The following is a 22,305-nucleotide window of genomic DNA, read 5'->3' on the forward strand; positions in this document are numbered from 1 at the left end:
AATATTGGATATCAAAAATTCAAAACTCATTTATAAATGTCAATTTAGAAAGATTTGATGGAAGGGAAACAAAAGAACATTCAGAAGTAACTTACTCTAACTCGCTGTAGACAGGTGTGTGTGGAAGGAGCTTTTAAAAAAGAAGATGGAGCCATTTTCCTTAATTTTTTTTTGTAAAGCTTAAAGAATTGACTCGATTAAAATTTTTAATGAGTTTCATAGGAAAATCATCTATGAATAACATGTGTCTTGGATTTTATCTAAGTAAAGAATCATTTCTGGAGAGAAAGAAAAATAACAATCCAAATACTCAGTTGATTTTTGGCAGTCCTGCAAAAAAAGACAAGTGTCAAATCTGCACTTGATGAGAAGTTAATTAATAAACAATCAGTGGTAACCTTGTAAACTTACGAGGTGGAGAAGAAAACAGAAATGTAAATATTATCCACATTGTCATTCATATTGTATTAAGGTCAGAGTTGGTTTATTTTCAGAATTCCATTTTTCACCCCAGTTGTAACGCTGGTAGTAAAAATAGTAGAGGCTAATCTGCGTACCTGGCGCGGTGCCAGGTGTTTTGTTTATCTCTGGTGCATAACAACATCAGCAGCAGTGCATCTCGTGGCGTAGTGTAAAAGTTGGCATAGAAGGCCGAGTGTGGAATGTGGCGTGATTTTATCAGCCAGAATGATGCCGACACTAAAACATCATTACCCTGATGTGTGTTGTCATTTTGTACATATGTAACTGTCCCAATTGCATATCTGTATGTGAGAAAACTGACTATTCTGGAATTCTAAGCATCGCCAGCATGTATATACTGGCGCCAGAACTATGAAAGGTTTACTTTTGAGTTTTATACAACTTGGTCAAAGTTTCATGAAAGCTTAAGTGCACGATCTGTGCTACATTGGTAACCATATCTTAATATCTCAAATTGCTGAGAAGTCCAAGAGATACAAAGGTTAAACTTAAAAAAAAAATTGAATCTTCTAAATCTGTTCAGCATACATATCCATGGTCTTCAAGACTTTAATGCATTAGATATTGATGATTATACGTTTGTGGTGGTTTGTTAAAAGGTGTCAAAAATCTCTAAAAAGAACTACCGGTATATTTTACAAGAAAACTAAAAGTTCACAGTGAAGTCATTTTGTTCATATGCATCTATAACATTTCTGTCTGACCAGGGGTGTATTTCTTCACGAGATTCAGAAACAGCTTCATTCTTCTTCCTAAAAACAGACCTCCTTGTTAGTTATACCGTGTATTTCATTGTTAGCTGTATATTTCATTGTAGCTTCAAACAGCCAACATTGAATTATTGTTTAACTACTTACTAAGAATAAAGCTTACTTATAGATTTTCCATCTTACCTGCAAATAAGAATAGCAGCGACAATGAATATGATGAAGAAGAGACCACAAACAGAGGCAATCACAGCAATTAATATAACCTCACCTACAAAATAAAAAACAACAACCATGGGCCACAAAATTCACCTGAGTTACTATAGCTCCGCTGTTCTTCATTAGCGGATTTTTCACCCTGCATATACATTGCTTTATTAAACTTAAATTGCATATTAAGGCCCCACCCTACTCTAATGTAAAACGGTCATATATTTTAGGTCACCTACTAACTCAGGTGATTTTATTTTATTTGAGGCGTTGGGTGTCGTGTGTTAAAAATTTGAACATTTTGACTCTTCTCTGAAAGAATTTTTGAACCAATTTCAACCAAATTTGGTATGCAGCATCTATGGGTGAAGGGGAACAAAAACTTGAATTCACTCTTTGTATGGAAGCTTTCACCCTTTTGCACTAGTTTCATCTTTTTCAGCTAAGTGGTTAACTATATTGGAAAAGAAATTTTTGAAGACCTCACATAATTTTCACTATTTCTAAAATTATTCTTCCTTTAAAAATCATGGCCCTTCTTTACTCCTGGACATCAATAAGGCAAACTGTTGCATGAATGTAAGAGCAACTGCTCTACCAAAATTGTGAAATTCATGGCCCCAGGGTCAAGGGTTCTAGTGCTAGGGCGGAGCTATATAATTATATAGGTCCAGAAAATACATTATTTCTTTGAAAATCTCACTTCTCTGCTCCTGGGTATTAAATAAACTAACTGAGCTCTCCACCTGCAAGTGGTGGTGTCTCCACATGAGTGAAAAATTCTTGAGAGGGATGTTAAACAGCATACAATCAATCAATCAATCCAAAGGAGTTGGCTCAGTGGTTTTGGAGAAAAAAGATGTTATGAAAGTTTGATGTCGTTTGAATAGCAATGACAGACATTGGACAAATTTCAATCAAAAAAGTTCATTTAAAATGAGCCATTGACTGAGGTGAATTACAAAAGTCAAAGGGTATCATCGTCTAAGGATATCAGCTAAATTGAGTACTTACAGGCAAAACAAATTTTAGATAGGAAGACAGTCAAAGTTCTTCTTGAAAAAAAAAAATTAGGGTAACTTAATTGAAATGAGAAGCAAGCAGAAATAGGCATACAAAGCTTTAGGCTGGTGCCAAACAATATCAAAAATTTATTAGCTCACCTGAGCCGAAGGCTCAAGTGAGCTTTTCTGATCACATTTTGTCCAAAATTATCCGTCCATAAACTTTTCACATTTGACTTCTTCTCAACAACCACAGGGCGAATTTTAACCAAACTTGGTACAAAGCATCCTTAGGTGAATGAGAGTTTAAATTTTTAAAATGAAGGGCCAAGTCCCCTTACATGGGGAGATAATCAAGAAAATATAAAAAATTCATTAAAAAATCTTCTTCTAAAGAACCACTGGGAGGAAATCTTATTCATCCTTCTGGGTATTAAATTGTAAAAATCATGACCCCCGGGGGAAGGGCGGGGCCACAATAGGGAGTATAAGTTTTACATAGAAATGTATAGAACAAATCTTTAAAAATCTTCTTCTCAAGATCCACTGGGCCAGGAAAGCTGAAACTTATGTGGAAGCATCCTTGGGTAGAGTAGATATTAAATTGTTAAAATCATGACCCCCTGGGGTAGGGCGGGGCCACAATAGGAAATCCAAGTTTTACATTGAAATATATAGAACAAATATTTAAAAATCTTCTTCTCAAGAACCACTGGGCCAGGAAAGCTGAAACTTATGTGGAAGCGTCCTTGGGTAGAGTAGATATTAAATTGTTAAAATCATGACCCCCGGGGGAAGGGCAGGGCCACAATAGGAAATATAAGTTTTACATAGAAATATATAGAACAAATCTTTAAAAATCTTCTTCTCAAGAACCACTGGGCCAGGACAGCTGAAACTTATGTGGAAGCATCCTTGTGAAGAGTAGATATTAAATTGTTAAAATATATTCCCCCTTCTGAAGGGGGGGCCCAATAGGGAATATAAGTTATATATATATATTTAGGAAAAATCTTTTAAGAATCTTCTCTTCAAAAACCACTGGGCCAGGAAAGCTGAAATTTATGTGGAAGCATCCTTGGGTAGTGTAGATTCTAAAGTATTAAAATCATGAAAAGGGAAGGGGGCTCTATAGGTATATCAAGAGGGGAAATCTGGTAAAAATTTGCAAATTTTCAGGTGAGCAATGTGGCCCATGGGCCTCTTGTTTTTGGTATACCAGTAAGTTTAATAAGAAAACCTAAAGTGACTATGCCAGGGTAGCATCCTAATAACTAAACATCTAAAAATCTTTTGCACTTATTAATATTGTTGGTGGAAAAACTCCTGCAGTGATTTCTTTCAGACCGAATAACATTATCAGTGGTAATATTTATGTTGTTAATTAAATATTTTAAAAGAAAAACAATAGCAGCTCTGCATAGTAACTGCATACTTTAAATTCAATATCAGGCATGCAAATTTCTTCATTCCTAATGATCTGTGTGGCTAATATGGACCAAATTAATGTGTAACTCTTGATTGGCTGAGCTGGTCATTAGTAATTACCTGATTGGCTAATTCTCTGTGAACTTTTTCCTGTAATTGACACAGAAGATAAAGTTACTGTAGCTGTTTGTAGCACGGAGTTGACTGTTGACAAAGAGAGATAACTCCTCTCGGTTATCACAGACACTGTCAACACTGTGTCAAAGGTTGACAAAGAGATGTAACTCTTTTCAGATGTCAGAGACTTGGAGGAAGTGTTTATATTAAAATTTAAGGTGCTGTTAGGTAGAAGAGTCACATTTATGTCATCATAAGAAGACAATAGTCCAAGAGATGAAGTGCTGAATATGCTTGAGGGGAGGTAACTCTCTGGAGTTGACATGTCAATAGGTGAACTGCTGACGGCTGATGGTATTATAGGAGAGCCACATTTGATAGCCATACCTGTAATGTGAAAATAATTTTGATAAAAGCAAAAGTGTTAAATCTCCCTTCATTGTATTTTGACTCATCAATAAGTCTTTAATGGGAGTTTCTACATGAAAATTTCTGAGGAAGCTCTTAAAGACCCACCACTGCCCGTGAGTTTGAGCCACAGTCTGAATTCCTGCTGGGGGTACCTGTTGTCCAGTAAGACCTGGAGATAAGAGATGTTGGAGAACTCGAGTCTGTTGATGATGCTGAGTTTGGTGATGTGTTTGGTGCTGGTGTCAGATGTGAGTATATAGACCACTGGACTCAGCGATGCCTTGGTCTGCTCTAGAGTCAGGACATCGATGTTCTGACCATTGATGTCACAGGAACATCTCTCAGTGGGTATTTTGGGGGCTGGGTATTGGGGTGAGGTGAGGTAGAAGGTGGATCGGTACTGCTCCAGAAAATCAGTACACATGTCAAAACTCTGTGATTCTGCAGGGAGCCAGTAGGAAAATAAAAGAAGACAGTGACTTAGAAATGACATAATCAAGTGAATATAGAAAAAACATTTTTTTTTTAGAGCATGCATTAAATAATAAATACACTGTATAAAAAAAATCTAATTTGTTTCTATACTTTGTGGCAGTGAAGACAATTATAATAAATGCATATGATTATATTACATGTATTTTTGCAATTTTTTTTGAATGGGGGGAGAACATACATACTGGGTTTGAAGTAGAACATGAATTAAATTCTCATAGTACCCTTTGCAAAGAAACATTAAGAGCATCACCTACTTGCCACACACTGGTATCTGACTTTAACTGAGGTTGCATTTTCCTTGCACACTGACATATACTGATCTCTTGGTACAGTGAAGGTACAGGTAGGTCTGCCATTACAGTACTTAACACTTGGTGGACTGAGGAATTCAGTGTATGTACAGAGGTCACCTGACATGAGACAGTTCTGTGATTGGTCATATCCATAAATCTCATATTCCACCCGAATCAGCCAGTCAGGACTAGAACAATCCAGACTTATCTCTTGTCCAGCACACTGTGACACTTCTCGGCATCTTGATACTTAATAGACACAAAAATACCAAAGTCTACAAAACTCTATATTTAATACAAGTTGTTTTCTAGAAAAATACTTCAATGAGCATCATTATCAGCTCACAGATTAATATAAAGAATATATTTAAAATAGATTTAAATAAGAGACATTTTAGTCATGATCTTACCTGTCTGAAGTAGAACAGTCCATCCAATTATCACACAGGTAATAGAAAAGGCTGATGTTTTCATTTTGTTGGTCCATATCACTATTTTACATTATCCTTGTAAAAAAACATTTCCTTATTCAAAAATCTAAGATTTCCGTTGACATGGCCACCAAATATTGTCAAATTTCTCTGATTTATATATCCATTTTATTTAGTAATCAAGAAATATTTCAATGATTCAACATACAGTCTATCATGATTTTTTTTTTCTTCACTTTGATGTACTTTTTTCAAGTCTCTTTATTTGCATGTCAAGATGTTACCCTCTTTCACTCTGTACCTTTGAGGCCTGAGTCAACACGATCAATTATCCCACATAATGTCCTCATCACCGTCTTTATTTATCGTCTTATACCTAGTGTTGTCCTACATCTCAATATCCAACAAAAAACTGTCACCAATTGATTTTAATGTATTAAGTTGGGTGTCCCAATAGTCCAGTTACTCTTGGTTTAGAATTATAAATTTCATTTTTCCCCTTGCTGGTTTCTATAGATAGGCATGTCGGGGAAGACAGGAATTTGTCCTGTTGTTTTGTTCAGGTTGCCTTCTTGGTCTTCTTAATGTCCTTTTTATGTCCTGAATCCTGAATCAATCTAACTCTGTATCAGTAGAAGTTGGCATTCTCTAAATCTTTCAACTTTTGCACTCTGGACTTTTATGACATAGTTGGCTATTTTAAATCTTTTAAAAGTTTAGGATTTACTGTTCATAATATGTCTCTGTAGACTGACAGAACTAAGAAATGGAAGATAATAAATCCACTCTTAATTGACAATTTCACAAATCTCTAGATTTTATTATGTTTCTCAATATATGTGATGTTTTATTAATTATATGAATTCAGTTGATAAACATTGGTCCCTCCAAACATGCTGTTGTAATAATTTCAAAACCTCATTTCTACTTCAGAAATTCAGAAAGACTAGTTTTATATGGACAGAGCAAGAAAATACAAAGTTTGTATTTTCTTGTTTAGTAAATGTTTCAAATATTTTGAATATATAATCCTTGAAGAACACTTGCCCTTGGTATCAAATGTACAAAAAATATTTCCAAAGAACAATCTCATGAACTAGATGTTTTTAGCTCACCTGAGCCGAAGGCTCAAGTGAGCTTTTCTGATCACATTTTGTCCGGCGTCCGATATTATCTGTCCGTCTGTCTGTTTAAACTTTTCACATTTTCGACTTCTTCTCAAGAACTGCTGGGCCAATTTCAACCAAACTTGCCACAAAGTATCCTTATGTAAAGGGGATTCAAGTTTGTTCAAATGAAGGGCCACGCCCTAATTCAAGGGGAGATAATTGGGAATTAATGAAAATTTGGTAGCATGTTTTAAAAATCTTCTTCTCAAGAACCACTGTGCCAGGAAAGATGAAACTTATGGGGAAACATCCTCAGGTAGTGTAGATTCAAGTTTGTTCAAATCATGACCCCCGGGGGTAGGGCGGGGCCAAAATTACGAGTCAAAGTTTTACATAGAAATATATAGGAAAATTCTTTAAAAATCTTCTTCTCAAGAATGACAAAGCCATAATTCATCATATTTATATGGAAGCATGCTCAGTTAGTGTAGATTCAAGTTTGTTCAAATCATGACCCCCGGGGGTAGGGCGGGGCCAAAATGGCCGACCAAAGTTTTACATAGAAATATATAGGAAAATTCTTAAAACATCTTCTTCTCAAGAATGACAAAGCCATAATTCATCATATTTATATGGAAACATGTTCAGGTAGTGTAGATTCAAGTTTGTTCAAATCAAGACCCCCGGGGTAGGGCGGGACCAAAATGGCCGACCAAATTTGTTCATAGAAATATATAGGAAAATTCTTTAAAAATCTTCTTGTCAAGAATGACAAAGCCATAATTCATCATATTTATATAGAAGCATGTTCAGGTAGTGAAGATTCAAGTTTGTTCAAATCAAGAGATTTAAAATGGCCGAGAAAGTTTTACATAGAAATATATAGGAAAATTCTTTAAACATCTTCTTCTCAAGAATGACAAAGCCATAATTTATCATATTTATATGGAAGCATGCTCAGGTAGTGTAGATTCATTTTTGTTCAAATCATGACCCCCGGGGGTAGGGCGGGGCCAAAATCACAAAGTTTTACATAGAAATATATAGGAAAAAAAAATCTTCTTCTCAAGAATGACAAAGCCATAATTCATCATATTTATATGGAAGCATGCTCAGGTAGTGTAGATTCAAAGTTTTTCTCTGACCCCCGGGGGTAGGGCGGGGCCAAAATGGCCGACCAAAGTTTTACATAGAAATATATAGGAAAATTCTTAAAACATCTTCTTCTCAAGAATGACAAAGCCATAATTCATCATATTTATATGGAAGCATGCTCAGGTAGTGTAGATTCAAGTTTGTTCTTTAAAAATTCTTCTTTGTTCTTTAAAAATCATTTTCTAAAAAATAGCAAATCCGTGATTGGTCATGGGACTACTTTTGGATTTAAACTGTAAGCTCCCTGGGAATGGCCAAGCTTAAGTCAGGGACGCTACAAAATAAATACTGGTAGTACTCCTGTACTAAAATCCTTGTTCCTCAGCTCATAGGGAAAACATAAGATTTGTCTTGGTCTCAGCAATATTTATTAATCATAAATCAGTTCTCATTTCAACAGGTACAATAATAAACTCTGGTGGCGTCTACCGTACAGGCTACTATTATAAAAAAGGGGGGGTGTACAATGGCTATAATAGGATGATCCCCACAGTTAATTACAATTAAAAATAGGTGTCTAGTGTGTTGGGAGATAATTGTCGATCATTTTCCCACCTGAAATCACAATGGTAATACTTTATAAGGCTACGGTGAAAATATGGGCGGATCTTGGATTTATCTCTTTGAAATGTACGCGCCTGACAACTCGGCAAATTATCTGTTTACATAATGAAATCGGCCCATATATATAACCTTCGGAAAAGGGTCACATGACTAGATTCAACCAATAAAAATGCTGTACGGCGACGTTCCACCAATCACGACAATGTACGACATCGTACAAAATGAAAATCGTGTCGTACTGTCGGACAAAATTGTCGTACAACCTGGATTATAAACAAACCCTGGAACTAACATGTGAAAAGACAACATAATCAATAAATATGGATAACAAGAGATGTGTCTATAATAAGTAAGTAAACAGTTTATCTCTGAAACTCGTAAATCTCACATAAATAAACTTGCTGAGTATGCAGACGATATCGCGGATGGATAAGAATATAGTGCAAGTAGTAAACACATGTAATCAGGAATAATAATGGCTAAAATGAATAGTAGAATCCACAATGATAATTAACATAATAATTAGCAAGTAATTATGCCCGTAATATAGCATGAATAACATGTTTGGTAAAATACGAAACTATGTACATAGCATGCGCCGATATAAAGATGGCAGACAGAATGTAAACAAGTAGCATGGCAGCGGATAATTCAAACTATTACAGCTAATCCAAACGTAGAACTGCAAAGATAATGACAGTTAACTCAAGAAATAGGTGCAGATTTAAGATGAAAGGTAATTAATTCATGACATGTAAAAATAAATACAAAATCTAACATTCTCGGCCAATGTTGTCACAACGTTTTTGACACGCGTGGAATATCATTACAAGTAAAGTCCACCCACCCAAAAACTATTACATAGTACAACAAGTTAAATTATAGACATCTGACAGGTCCTTACAAAACTTTACAATAAAAAGCCATTTTCTACTTTTTCCTACCCTTAGTGCTCAGGTGAGCGATGTGGCCCATGGACCTCTTGTTTGATGCATACACACATGCAGTGTCTCTTCTTCAGCTTGCTCTACCACACAATCCATGGGCAGTTTTTCATTGTTCCTATGTAATGGGTATGTTTTCTTTCTTTACAGATATTATAACTTGGATGGTACAGATTTTGACTCCATCAACAAGTTTCTGTCATCTCTTGTGGAGAAGGCTCTGTATGAGCTGGAGTGTTCCTACTGTATCGAGATAGATGATGTAAGTACTGAGATAGAGGATTTATAAGTACTGAGATATATGTAAGGACTGAGATATATGATGTAATTACTGAGATAGATGATTTATAAGTACTGAGATAGTCAATGTAAGTACTGAGATAGACAATGTAAGTACTGAGATAGATTATGTAGTTCTGAGATAGATGTAAGTACTGAGATAGATGATGTAATACTGAGATAGACTATGAAATTACTGAGATAGAAAGTAATGAGATTGTGTAAGTACTGAGATAGTGTAAGACAGATGATATAAGTACGGAGATTAGATAATGTACTTGGATAGATGACGTTAGTACTGAGATAGATGTATAAGTACTGAGATAGATGTGTAAGTATAAGTACTGAGAAAGGTAATATAAGTACTGAGATAGATGATGTAAGTACTGAGAAGATAAAATTTATGAGATAGATTATGTAAATACTAAATACTGAGAAAGATTATATAAGTACTGAGATAGATGAAAGAAGTATAGAGATAGCTGATGAAAGTACTGAGATAGATGATGTAAGTACTACATCAAGTCTACAATTTGCAATACTATTTCAATACTAAAGAACTGCCGTGAACCTACTTTAATTTTGTGTTTGTACAGGACCAGAGAGGTGTCCGACCTTTGACCCTGGGGAGGATAGCATCCTATTATTACCTGAACCACAAGACCATGAGGATGTTTAGGGATGAACTTAAGGCTGAGTGTACCATGTCAGACCTCATACAGATTCTCTCTGTTAGTAACATTAACTTAAGGCTAAGTGTACCATGTCAGACCTCATACAGATTCTCTCTGTAAGTAACATTAACTTAAGGCTGAGTGTACCATGTCAGACCTCATACAGATTCTCTCTGTAAGTAACATTAACTTAAGGCTGAGTGTACCATGTCAGATCTCATAACAGATTCTCTCTGTGAGTAACATTAACTTAAGGCAGAGTGTACCATGTCAGACCTCATACAGATTCTCTCTGTGAGTAGCATTAACTTAAGGCTAAGTGTACCATGTCAGACCTCATACAGATTCTCTCTGTGAATAGCATCAGTGTATGGATGAAACTCACGCAAGTCAAAAGAACTTGTCTATCTCTTAAAAAGTTTAAGGATAAAAGATTGTCATTTGTCAAAATTAGACATTTTCTCTATTTTTTTTATCAATAATATAAAGTAGTAAATGTTATTTGAGTTATATTGACTAAGATCAATTGACCAAGATTATATAGATGAAGGACTAGTTTGTTTCACATATAAATTTGGCTTTATAGGATGCAGAGGAGTATGCCCAGTTACCTGTCAGACACAATGAGGACCAAATTAACAGGTAAGTCATCTATCAGATATAAGTCCATTTGTAGGTTTATTTTAATGGGCATTTAATACTTCAAGAAACCTTGATCTTTTATAGTGCATCTAATTTCCATTTTGTCCAGTTGGACAGTTCTAGTTGACTGTAGCACAAGCTAGCTGTATAACTATATTTACCATGTTTTGGTCAATAACAACTGACTGTTATCTTTATTTGTAGTGAACTTGCCCAGAAGGTGCCCCTGGAGGTGAACCCCCACACTTACGACTCCTCCCACACCAAGACCCACATCCTGTTACAGTGCCACTTTGGTCAGCTGCCCCTCCCCTCCACCGACTACAATACTGACACCAAGTCAGTACTGGACCAAGCCATCAGAATTCTACAGGTAATGTCATTTATAGAGTAGTTCTTTATACAGTCAAGCACTAGTTCTTTGTACAGTTGAGCCTCATTCATTTGGATACTTGTGTTACCCAAACAAATTGTTCAGATTAAAGTTACTGAAGTGTACTTCTTCTAATTGATCAATCAAAATGTGAAAAATAAGCAATCTATAAAGTATTCAACTTGTAAAGAGAAACTTGATCAGGGGACTTTGTTTAAGGATACAGATTGGGCAATATGTAAAACTTTAAATTATTTTCAGGCCATGCTGGACGTCAGCGCAGATGAGGGATGGCTAGTGACCTCCCTTAGAATTACACAGCTCATTCAGATGGTTGTTCAAGGTCGATGGTACCATGACAGTGCCCTCTTGACCTTACCTCACATGACCCCATATCATCTCAGTTGCCTAAGGTACACAACTCTGTCATTCTTTAGGTATCATTATCTGAAGCCACATGTCCAGGCAGTGTGCAAAGCTCTTTGATTTGCCTGTTGCCTATCCATATAGAGCTAGTTTAAATTTTAGTTTATAAGCAGAGTTAATACATAATTGATACCAACAAGTGAAAAAAAAATGAGAATTCTTGCTGAAATTCTGCATTCCTTTTATTTAAAGACCCAGAGGTGGAGGAGCCAAGAAAAAAGGCTTCCCTGATATACAGGGCCCTATACAGACCCTCCCAGAATTCCTTGCTGTGTGTGATGGGAAGTTTGATGCTGTAATGGCTTTGCTCGGGGATGACATGCAGAGGAATCAGGTGGACCAGCTCTACCAGGTGATCGGGACCCTGCCTCAGATACAGGTCAACATAGAGGTCAAAGGTTGGTGGGAAGGAGGCATAGGTCAACAGGAAGCCAGGAAGGTCAACAAATCACACACAGGTAAGGGACAATAGAAGGAGAATACTAACTAGTGTTTGTTGTGTTAATTATTAAATACTGCCAAGTTTAGTGTTCTGAATGAGATTATGAGGTACTTTTATAACACAGGTGGTCGTAGACCTGACAGTGATTGGATTCCAGTACACGCAGACCAAGAGTATGTCATAGAGGTCAGCCTACAAAGAATCAACAAACTCAAGGTCAGTGTTCACTCAACTGCTACATTTATATGATTGATTTTAACCATTGTTCAACGATTGTTTTCCAGACCTGTTTACCCATATCGTCGTCTCTCAGTATTTTTGATTAGATTTCTCCGTGAGATTTGGCATTTGCCAGTAAGATTTAAATTTCCATCGATTTTACATATATATTAAAAGAGAACAACTGCTATACTGATTACAAAAACTTGGTTTAACAACATGGTCATTGTCAGTGTATAATACCACATCGTTTTGGCAACCCAACATCACTTAGGTGTTTGAAATTTTTCTCCTTTTAACTCTTTACAACTTACAGAAATGCTATGCAACATACATTGAATCCTCGCGTCATAGAAATATTACTTTACCATTTCCCCGCAAGCACTTTATAGCAGGGTACAAATTTTTCTAATGTTTGCTACATTAACACTGAAATGATATTTTAATTAGAAAATAACTTTTCTTATTTTATGACCACTGTATGCAATAAATGAAGATTAAATGAACTTTTCAAAGTTGATTATCGTGATTGCGGGGAAACGGTAAATGCGTGACGTTGGATAGGAAATGGTATATTTTTGCGGGGAAGGGTGTTAATCGACTCATATGCGTGAAACGAAGACATATCAAAACGAAAACTAACTGCTAAGTTCCAAAGGAACCAATTTCTGTATTTTCATAAAAGCAAAACGTGAGACGTATTTCCCGAAAAAATCCGTACAAAAGGATGAGGGCTCTGGCACAAGGTTTCCCAAGCCCAAGGATGAGGGCTGGTTTCTGATTGTGGGGGACATTGAGAATCGTGAAGTGATGGCCCTGAAGAGAGTGAGTTACATCAGGGGGTCATCTAAACAGTCGTTAGCCATCTACACTCCGGAGAACACAGGACGTGTGATCTACACCCTGTACTTGATGAGTGATTCCTATCTAGGGCTGGATCAGCAGTATGACATTTGTCTGGATGTTATTCCGGCCAGTATAGAGACACAAGTCAACACAGAAATAGCTAACGAACTGGAGGAACTGGATTTTGAGGAATCCTGATGACTCGGATTTCTGGATTTGTACTCCCGAGTTCTATCTGGATTTATACTTTGTGTTCTGTGATAAGCTGGAGAGAGGTCTGTTAAACTAACAGAGGGTGTGACATTCACTGTTATTTGATTTTCAATCAAAATAAAGGATCTGTTAATTTCTTTCAGAAAATTATGCTGAAAATGTTATATTTATTGAGACATTAAAATCATGAAATCATTAAAATTTTCTTTCTTTTTTATAACAAATTCCAACCTTCTAAAAAGATTGATAGAATGAAAGTATGAAAAGTTGTGGTTTTCACTGATTTTTATTATGTGTTCAGCATTTTCAATAAAATCCATTTTGATGAACATACTTCATAATAATTTTAGCTTAATACATAAAATGTTTTGACAAATATTACTTCTAAAAAATCATATGTGTATAAATCATCAGAAATGTAAATATTGTGTATAACTTTGTATGTACAATTAAATATACACAATTTATAGCAGCATTATATTATAAACAGCAAAAGAAAACAAAGTTTCTATCCTGCAACACATACTTTCAATCCTGTAAAATAAGGTAGGAAGAGGCTTTACTCTATCTTGTATTCAGCAACATGTTCTATTACCCTTAGAAATAGGTACAAATTTTAAATAATAGTAAAAAATATTTATCAGACCTAACAGATCATAAAATAGACCAAAGGCCATAACAAAAGTAGAAACCCTGTCAAAAAAAATTAACAAAATTTACAAAACATGATTGTTTAAAACATTCAACAAAATTATCACAGTCATATTTTGAGACAGCAGAATAAGAGAAAATGGACACGCATACATATATTTAATATTGCAATGACTTCATGACCAGCAATTGACTGTCTCTAATTAATTAAATCTTCTAATCCTTGTCCTGCTCATTATGACACGACAACAGAATGTGTCTTCATATCATGTGTGTGATCATCATCTGAAAAACATAAAAATTGGCTTTTAAACACTTGAAGTAAAAAGAAATCTGTGGATATAAAATATAATCCCACCTTATCATTGCTTTTAATTGCATATATAAGCAATTGTCAAATAGGAAATCCAACATTTAAGACAAATATGACTTTGCCACCAAATAAATAGTCCACCTCTATGACCTCCCAGAAAAAAAATCATTATAAATCCAAGCTTAAAATCTTGTAATTTTGAAATTGTCAAATCTTTTTTCAAAACAAATGCAATCATAAATAAATATGCCATTGCTGTGGTCTCATAAAACATTTATTCCTATCATTTTGCCTGAAATCAAGTTTTAAGTTGAACATTAAACTTCTGTATTAATGTTCATATGATCAAAATTTGAAATATCAGAGATATTTCCAAATAAGAGGGCTATCGAAGCACTATATTGTAAGTAGTAGTTTTAATACATGCACATGATCAAGATATTTGACTGTCCCTGCAGGAACAGCATTAAACTAAGCTTAGATGGGATCCTACCTGGATACATAAGGCTCCAGCCTCCTTAGTGTGGCCGTAGACTGGACGTCAGGTCCGTACGAGTGGACAGCGGTGCTCTTAGTGAAGCCGTCCAGTTTCTGTTGTTGTACAGCTCCCCTTGTGTGGCCCTCCCTGTCCTTACCCACAGGGGTGGGGTCTGGTCCAAACCTGTAAGATAGAAAAAAACCTTGTGTAATCTTATATAATATGAACTCTAAGATTGAACATGTTCCATACGATAAGTAAACAACTGTTCCAAGACACTTATATTCATTATGATGTCCTGCATTTACTCTAAGTAAAAATCCGTACAGTTATTAACTTCTGCAATTTGTTTGTTTGCTAATCAAATGATATAAGCGGTAAATAACAGACCTGGTATCGTAGTGAGTGGTGAATCTCTTGTAATCATCAGACTGGGCCACAAATCTGTCGTTATTCTCGCTATATCCAGACAATTCCTTGTTACCCACGGACGTGGTGTTGAGTCTGTCAGCCTCCGTGGGGGAAGGCCGCTGCTGTCCCTGGTACATCTTCATTGTGATGCTTACAAAAAAATAAGAGGAAATTTGATTAATGTTTTAATATAATGCAGAATAATAATGAAAAAGGTCTTGTATTGCTTATTTAAATACCATACAAGGTCCAGGTAAATACAAATGAAAATGCAGCTAATTATACATGTTATACACAATGCAAATTCTTAAAACCTTTGAAGTTCTCCAGGAACAAAGTAAAATTGTCTAATTTTTTTTCAATTCAGACCACCTTCACATAGATGATAATATAAAAGAGATTTTATTACATTTGTGGAAAATATTCTTTTTAGCTGATTTACTTGACGTTATATCATCCATATTTTGGGGAGAGGGGTGTAAGAGTTACTGCCCTTACCTGGAGTGGTTGTTAGGATTCTGCATATTGAGGTACTCTGTGGGGTCCACTTTCTGTGTTCTGTCCAGTCTCATAGGGGGGATGTTCTCAGCCCTGTCATAGGCCTAACAAAACATAAATACATGTAGTGATGTTGCAATAGTTATAGGAGTTACTCGGGACTTTAATGGACAAATGAACTTGTGCTTGGAGAGAAAACATAAAATCATTGTATTTCCTTTAAAAAATTTCACTTATAACAAGATACTGTTATCTGTGGCTGACAATATTTAAATTTAAAGGTTTTATTAAACCAACCAAGCGCAGATTTATTTATTTCTGTAACCAGAATTTACTTTTTGCAATTCCTTTTAAGGATAAATAACACAAACAAACTTCCTTCAGAAATCAGCATTATTTCTCATAGATCTACATTTTTCTGTGAAGTTATGAGAATTTTGTAAGATTTTGTTATAAAGTTAATAAATTGTACAAAATTTCGTATGGAATTATATAGAAGGCAAAATAAAATCTCAAATCTAAGCACAGGAAAATGATTTTATCTATTTGTGGATTTATTATTTATATTACAAATCAAAAAGTCAAAAAATATATATTCCTAAGTCCCCTTATGAGGAAATGAAAATAAAAAATGTCTTTCAATTTAATGGTACAAATTTTACACCAAACAATTTAGCACAGGTAGACTTACATCTGCCATGACTCTGTTGACATAGAGAGGTTTAGCTTTCTCCCGGGTAAATCCTGTACCCCTCTCGGCACCGTGAGACAACACTGGGAACGGCTCATTACCCTGGGAAGGAGAGTCACAACAAGTTATAACAATGGTTTTAAGTTCTATTGACATTTATATTTTATTGAGTTATTCAGGTATATATTTTGTACCTACCTTGGGATACTCTGAGCGTAAGAAATGAGTTTTCATTATGCTACTACCAGTGGGTCGCCCTGTGGCCCAACCCTGTAACAAACCACCAGGTAATCAGCAAAGGTTTAGTGACCTTATAGTCATAAGAGGAATTGAGACATGTGTCTAGATATCAAAGCAATGTTTAACAGTCACAGTAAAGGGGAGACAACTCAAACTAGTAACAGTTAAAGGGGCATAACTCACCGGAAGTTCGTTTTTGTGAGGTGATCCTGGGATGTATGTAATTGGTTCTACATTATAGGCGTGCGTGAATCCACTCTCCTCATGTGGGCCTACAGTCTTGTTGGTCAAATCCACTACAATACAAACACTATTAGTATGATATCATTATTAATAGCAACTAAAGCAGTCAGCTAGATGACAATTGTCAATAAATGACAATTAATTCATGAATATCAACATTTCATAAGTGATGCTATAATATATAAAGATTGATTATCGGTAATTATTATTCTACAATCATCTACAAAATATGTATTCAGTCTACACAAAAATGGGCTGATACACTGGTATTGTACATTTCTGATGACTAAAACACTACAATAACTATTGCTAAGGGTCTACATGTAGTCTACAAAGGGGTGAAGCCGTAGATGAATAGATATAGATAAATGCAGGAAGAAATAGAAGCATGCTAAATTGTAAACATTTATACTGTCAATGAATTCATATGTACATGTATTTACATGCATACAATAATTAGTATATTTTTCATAATAAATATAAGGATGAACATTTCCGAGGGCTTGTGAATCATGCATAGCCATAAAGAAATGTTACCTTCAGAAGAAATATAACAGACCCTGACATGATAATGCAGAATTTGATAATGTATATACTATATGTAACAAATAAAAATTTAAAAAATAAAGAGAGGACATTGCGACATTTGAAAAGAAACTGTCAAGCAGATGAAAAAATAAATAACCATAAACAGTGGGAAACCATTGAGATAGGGAACAACTAATGTAAGAAAGGATATAACATGTTATTAAGAGATGAAATGATGAACTTTCTCTGATGTAATATTAAAAAAAAATTTTCCTCAAAATCATGTTATAATAGACTGTCAAGTGAATTTTTGACACATTATAATTATGTACAAATTAAAACATGACTGAATATCTCAACTTAACATTATGTTTCTAGCACATATCTTTTAAAGAATCTTTAAATTCCCCAAATGTCCCCATTTTTAATTAGCTCATCATTTCAACTCAAGGATATGAAATACATCTTACCATGAATCTCTGTAAAATTCAAACATATTAAACATCAATTCCAGTTTACAGCAACATATATTGGTAGTGATCTAGATTTCAAACTGTTTGATTTAACTTGTGCACACACACATATTGTCATAGTAAACAATTCCAATCAACAGTGTTTTGTGAGCTAATTTACACTTGAGAATTAGCGACACATAAAGTCATACAATTAGTGTATTCACATTGGTTAAAACATGGCATATATACTAATATTTCATTGATATGACTTACTTCTATCTGGCTGTTCTCCCAGAAATTGATGCTTGGTTTCAGAAAGCATATACTTTGGACCCTGTAATTAAGATATTTTCAAAATATTTTACATTGTATTACTGCATGCTCTGGGATATATAACATATTGTAATTAATGGTATTTTTAATTAAACATTTTAAAATTACAGCAAATATTTTTAAAATTTTTGAAAAACTCTGGGCTCAGAGAAAGATGCATGCAATCACAATTTTTCTCCAGAATGAAGAGCATCTATTGACTAACAAAAAATGCTAAATAACTATGATACATGAATGTGGTCTTACATATCCATTATTTTCTAGTTCTACAGGGTCCTTGGGTCGGAGAGTGTGTAGGCGGGGCTTATTCTTAGGAAGGATGTCACTCGGGGCCGAAGCAGCACGGGTGTCAATAAATACACTATTAACCTAAAACAGAAAAAGCAGGAACTAAGTTTGTGTAAATGTATAATTGTGGATTTTTTTTGTGCATAAACAATAAGTAGTTAAAACAAATTTACATAAATCATGAGAGCATTATCAAATTTTACTGACAAAATTAATTTCAATTTAGACCAAATTAATCAGTTAATCAAATTTTTAAATTTAATTTGTGTGGCTTTTATATCTGTTTGTGGACATGGTGCTTACCTCTCCAACAGTTGGGTTAGTGATGGGTTTCTGTCGGACGAACCCTGACCCCTTTTGGTGGACATTTCCAGGCAGAGGTTCTGTTCCACTGTTCTCTTTATAAGGCTGGAAATGTAGCTCTGTCACACTGTGGTAATTCTTGGCACAAATTTTACTACAAATATATACAAACAGTTTTTTCTACTACTTTAAAATTATTTACTAATTACATGTAATGAAATTGTTCTACTGTTCATAGGTAAGTGTATGTGTAAATTTATGTTTTTGTTTACATATGGACTCCAATATGTACCTAAGGACAGGATTGTCCACTTCATCCAGACGCTGGTTATAATAAACAGCAGGACGGAAATTTGACAGGTATCCTGTTCCCGTGTGTCGACCTGGACGTGGCTTGAACTTATCGTAATATCGGCCATACGTGGTGGAATTTGTCGTGTTGTAAAACTTCATCATGTTGATGTCGGGACCCTGGCTGGCCATGATGTGGACATTTCTACTGCCTTGAGGGAGTGGTCCCATATTGACTGTTCTATCAAAATAAATCAATATCTTATTTCTCTGATCATTAAAGCATGTTTAATTATTTTTCAGACAAATGTACCAGTTAAGATGCATAAGCCTATACATTATGATCTGAGTGATCTAGAGTTAATCGGTAAGAAATGTTTTGACAAGGTCATAGATGTACCTGGCATTAACCAGTTATATTCAATATAAACATAGTTCCTTGAAAGCTTTTTGCATGATGTTTACAAGATCTTTTTGCAGGTGTGCAAATTAAACTCTATTGATTTAAAAACTTGCAAATAACATTTTGCTCATTTTAAAAACTTTCCAAGTATATAAAATTATTATTTTCACTTTTTTATCAGAAGTTTTAAAATTGGGGTACTTCAAAATTTAGTGAGGCCTAGACTTCGTCAAAAGTCAGGCTAATCTTTCATGGTTTACCTTACTACTGTAATACTCATGCAGAGTAACAAGGTAAATATTGGTCAGTCTTTAACAACAAGGGTGCTTATCAAGTCAGTTATCACAAATTTGTACATCCAATGTTACATAAGACACTAATTTAAAATCTCTTCAACAATCTTACCTTATTTAAAGCAAACAGAGACGAAACGAACAATATTTACCTTTCCGGTTCTTCTCAGGAGCTTTATCGTTGTCAAAGGCAACTGTGCACTAGTGTGCACAGAAATCGATGACGCGTCATCAAGAAAGATAACTCCAACAACTTGTGCAGATAGGTGGATCCAGAAACATTTGTCTCTGGTGGAAATAAACTTTTATTTTTACAAAAAAAAAAATATATTCATTGTATGACCTGATGAAAATTTTAAAATAAAATGAAAAAAAAAAATAAATAAATAAGAACAACAAAGATGTACTTATAGTAACATTCAAAAGAAGAACAGAGATGGTTTTTAATTCTCAAATAATAGCTCACTACAATTCAGTTTGCCATGAGTTTGAAGTTGAATACTATTTTCCAACAATTTCTTCCATTTCAGGATCAATTTACAAGTGAATATGAATCAAGTTAAACAAGAGATGTTTGTAAAACACTTATGCCCCCCTCTCATCAAATTGGAATTTTTACAAGTCCAAAGGGCATAACTCTGTCAAAAATTGGCACGATCATACACAAAACAGAACTTGACCAAAATATTTATCTGATACATTTGTATACCAAATTTCATTTCAGTATGTGCAACCTCTGCAAAGAAAATGAAAGGAAACTGCAAATAATTTGAAATTTTTTCAAAGTCCAAGGGGCATAACTCTGTCAAAAATGGTGCAATCGTACACAAAACAGAACTTGACCAAAATATTTATCTGATACACTTGTATACCAAATTTCATTTCAGTACGTGCAACGGGCAAAGAAAATGAACAGAAACTGCAAATAACAGGAATTTTTCTAAGTCTAAGGAACATAACTCTGTAAAAAATGGTGCGATGATACCCAAAACAGAAGTTGATCTAGATTTTCATGTCATATATCTGTATATCGAATTTCATTTCAGTATGTGCAGCTGCAAAGAAAATTATAGTACAACATGACAAAGAAGATATTTTTCAAAGGAGGGTTTCATTATATTATACAATAATAATTTAGTTTGAATCATACACTAAAACATCAATTTGTTTTAATTACACTACACAGTTGAAAGATCTTTATCTGAACTATAGCCATCAAGAACTCTTAATTAACACAAGCAACCCATTTCTACTGCCAAGAGATAAATTAAGATTAGTCTAGAGATGCTCTTGCTTTAGACTACAAAGCTTGACAATAAATCATTAATTTCTCTCTAATTTGACCTGCAAATTTCTGCTATCAAAATTCCACAGTGCTTGATAATTATCATGGGACAAACTGAATTCCTGGCAAAACATTAACATTTGTTACAGATTGCTGTAAAGTATATGAATATGAAAAAATAAGTTTTTACTTAAAAATAAGGATACCTATATTTTTACATTTTTTAGGATTATGAAATTTAAAATTTAAAAGACAGTTTTTTTTTTAATTTAATTAAATCTCTCCCTTCTTTGAAGGGGGCATAAAAAGGCTGGTAAATACATGTAAATGTTTTGACAAGCAATAAATTACAATTAAGAGAATTAGAGAAGAGAGATCTTTCCTTCTGTTATCGAATTCTCAGGAGATAAAGATAACACATGATCAGAGATGCCCAACTTCCCACACTAAGCTCATTAATTATCTTTAACTGGATACATGCATAGTTTAAGGACAAATGCTTAGATTATAATTGGATTTTTTCTAAGTCCAAGGGTAATAACTCTGTCAAAAATGGCATGATCGTACCCAAAACAAATCTTGACCTAGTTATCCATCTGATAAATCTGTATACCAAAAAATGTGCAACGGTTGTGAAGAAAATTTACGACGACGACTACGACGACAACGACGCATAAAAAAATTCAAAATATAATTTGGAATACAAAACAGGTATTAAAAACCTGTTTAAATGTTCTGTTGTGCTTCACATATTCATTCTTTTCAACTTATTCTATTAAAAAAAAAAGCACTGTACCCCCCTTTTTTGTTCTACACCTTTCATTCTGCCATAGAAATAAGTGAAGGCAGTTCATTATTTTTAAAACAAGAGGCCCAGGGGCCACATTGCTCACCTGAGCAATTGGCTAGGAAAAAGCACTTAAAAACTGAAAGTTTAAAGAGCAATAAAGATGTGAACAAATTAAAATCTACACTAGTAAAATTCCCTATAAATATCACTAAGCATGGCTTTGAAGAAGAAAAGAAGATAAAAGGTTTCCCTATATATTCCTATGTAAAATTAATTAAACAAACTTCAAATAATAGCTCACTCCTATATATTCCTATGTAAAACTTTTGCCATGAATTTGAACAAA

General features: G+C 34.5%; 3 protein-coding genes across 3 annotated transcripts in view; 1 reads left to right on the forward strand and 2 right to left on the reverse strand.

The window, feature by feature from the left end:
- LOC134238982 (activating signal cointegrator 1 complex subunit 3-like) overlaps positions 1 to 13,679 on the forward strand; it is a 90,197-nt gene extending 76,518 nt beyond the window's left edge. The window contains 8 exon segments of the mRNA XM_062721132.1: positions 9,502 to 9,613; positions 10,227 to 10,361; positions 10,891 to 10,946; positions 11,151 to 11,319; positions 11,581 to 11,732; positions 11,938 to 12,203; positions 12,312 to 12,403; positions 13,133 to 13,679. Coding sequence (XP_062577116.1) covers positions 9,502 to 9,613; positions 10,227 to 10,361; positions 10,891 to 10,946; positions 11,151 to 11,319; positions 11,581 to 11,732; positions 11,938 to 12,203; positions 12,312 to 12,403; positions 13,133 to 13,450 — 1,300 coding nt within the window. The 3' untranslated portion in view covers positions 13,451 to 13,679.
- LOC134238972 (uncharacterized) lies at positions 1,117 to 5,721 on the reverse strand. Its single transcript, XM_062721119.1, has 6 exons — positions 5,559 to 5,721; positions 5,110 to 5,397; positions 4,466 to 4,801; positions 3,953 to 4,336; positions 1,377 to 1,461; positions 1,117 to 1,235 (listed from the first exon to the last, which is right to left on the reverse strand). The coding sequence occupies exons 1-6, from the start codon at positions 5,620 to 5,622 to the stop codon at positions 1,130 to 1,132; spliced, it is 1,263 nt and encodes a 420-aa protein (XP_062577103.1). The 5' UTR covers positions 5,623 to 5,721; the 3' UTR covers positions 1,117 to 1,129.
- Positions 13,680 to 14,397: 718 nt separating the features above from the next.
- LOC134238983 (stabilizer of axonemal microtubules 4-like) lies at positions 14,398 to 20,144 on the reverse strand. Its single transcript, XM_062721133.1, has 12 exons — positions 19,997 to 20,144; positions 19,190 to 19,429; positions 18,898 to 19,051; positions 18,553 to 18,675; positions 18,247 to 18,307; positions 16,931 to 17,043; positions 16,706 to 16,777; positions 16,508 to 16,609; positions 15,817 to 15,920; positions 15,298 to 15,468; positions 14,923 to 15,090; positions 14,398 to 14,401 (listed from the first exon to the last, which is right to left on the reverse strand). Exons 2-12 carry the CDS (start codon positions 19,417 to 19,419, stop codon positions 14,398 to 14,400), a joined length of 1,302 nt encoding a protein of 433 aa, XP_062577117.1. The 5' UTR covers positions 19,420 to 19,429; positions 19,997 to 20,144.
- Between the last annotated feature and the right edge of the window lie 2,161 nt (positions 20,145 to 22,305).

Source organism: Saccostrea cucullata, unplaced genomic scaffold (genome assembly GCF_032062105.1).
Source record: "Saccostrea cucullata isolate Sc308-1 unplaced genomic scaffold, CSIRO_AGI_Scuc_v1 ctg658, whole genome shotgun sequence".
NCBI lineage: Eukaryota > Metazoa > Mollusca > Bivalvia > Ostreida > Ostreidae > Saccostrea > Saccostrea cuccullata.

Coding starts and splice junctions, on each gene's coding strand:
- LOC134238983 (XM_062721133.1), bottom strand. CDS start 19,419: ATGGGACCACTCCCTCAAGGCAGTAGAAATGTCCACATCATGGCCAGC. Junction 15,921..16,507: donor TCAACAGAGTCATGGCAGAT/GTAAGTCTACCT, acceptor ATGTTTTGTTAG/GCCTATGACAGGGCTGAGAA. Junction 15,091..15,297: donor ACCACTCACTACGATACCAG/GTCTGTTATTTA, acceptor TCTATCTTACAG/GTTTGGACCAGACCCCACCC.
- LOC134238972 (XM_062721119.1), bottom strand. CDS start 5,622: ATGAAAACATCAGCCTTTTCTATTACCTGTGTGATAATTGGATGGACT. Junction 4,802..5,109: donor CAGATACCAGTGTGTGGCAA/GTAGGTGATGCT, acceptor GGCTCCCTGCAG/AATCACAGAGTTTTGACATG. Junction 4,337..4,465: donor GCTCAAACTCACGGGCAGTG/GTGGGTCTTTAA, acceptor TTCACATTACAG/GTATGGCTATCAAATGTGGC.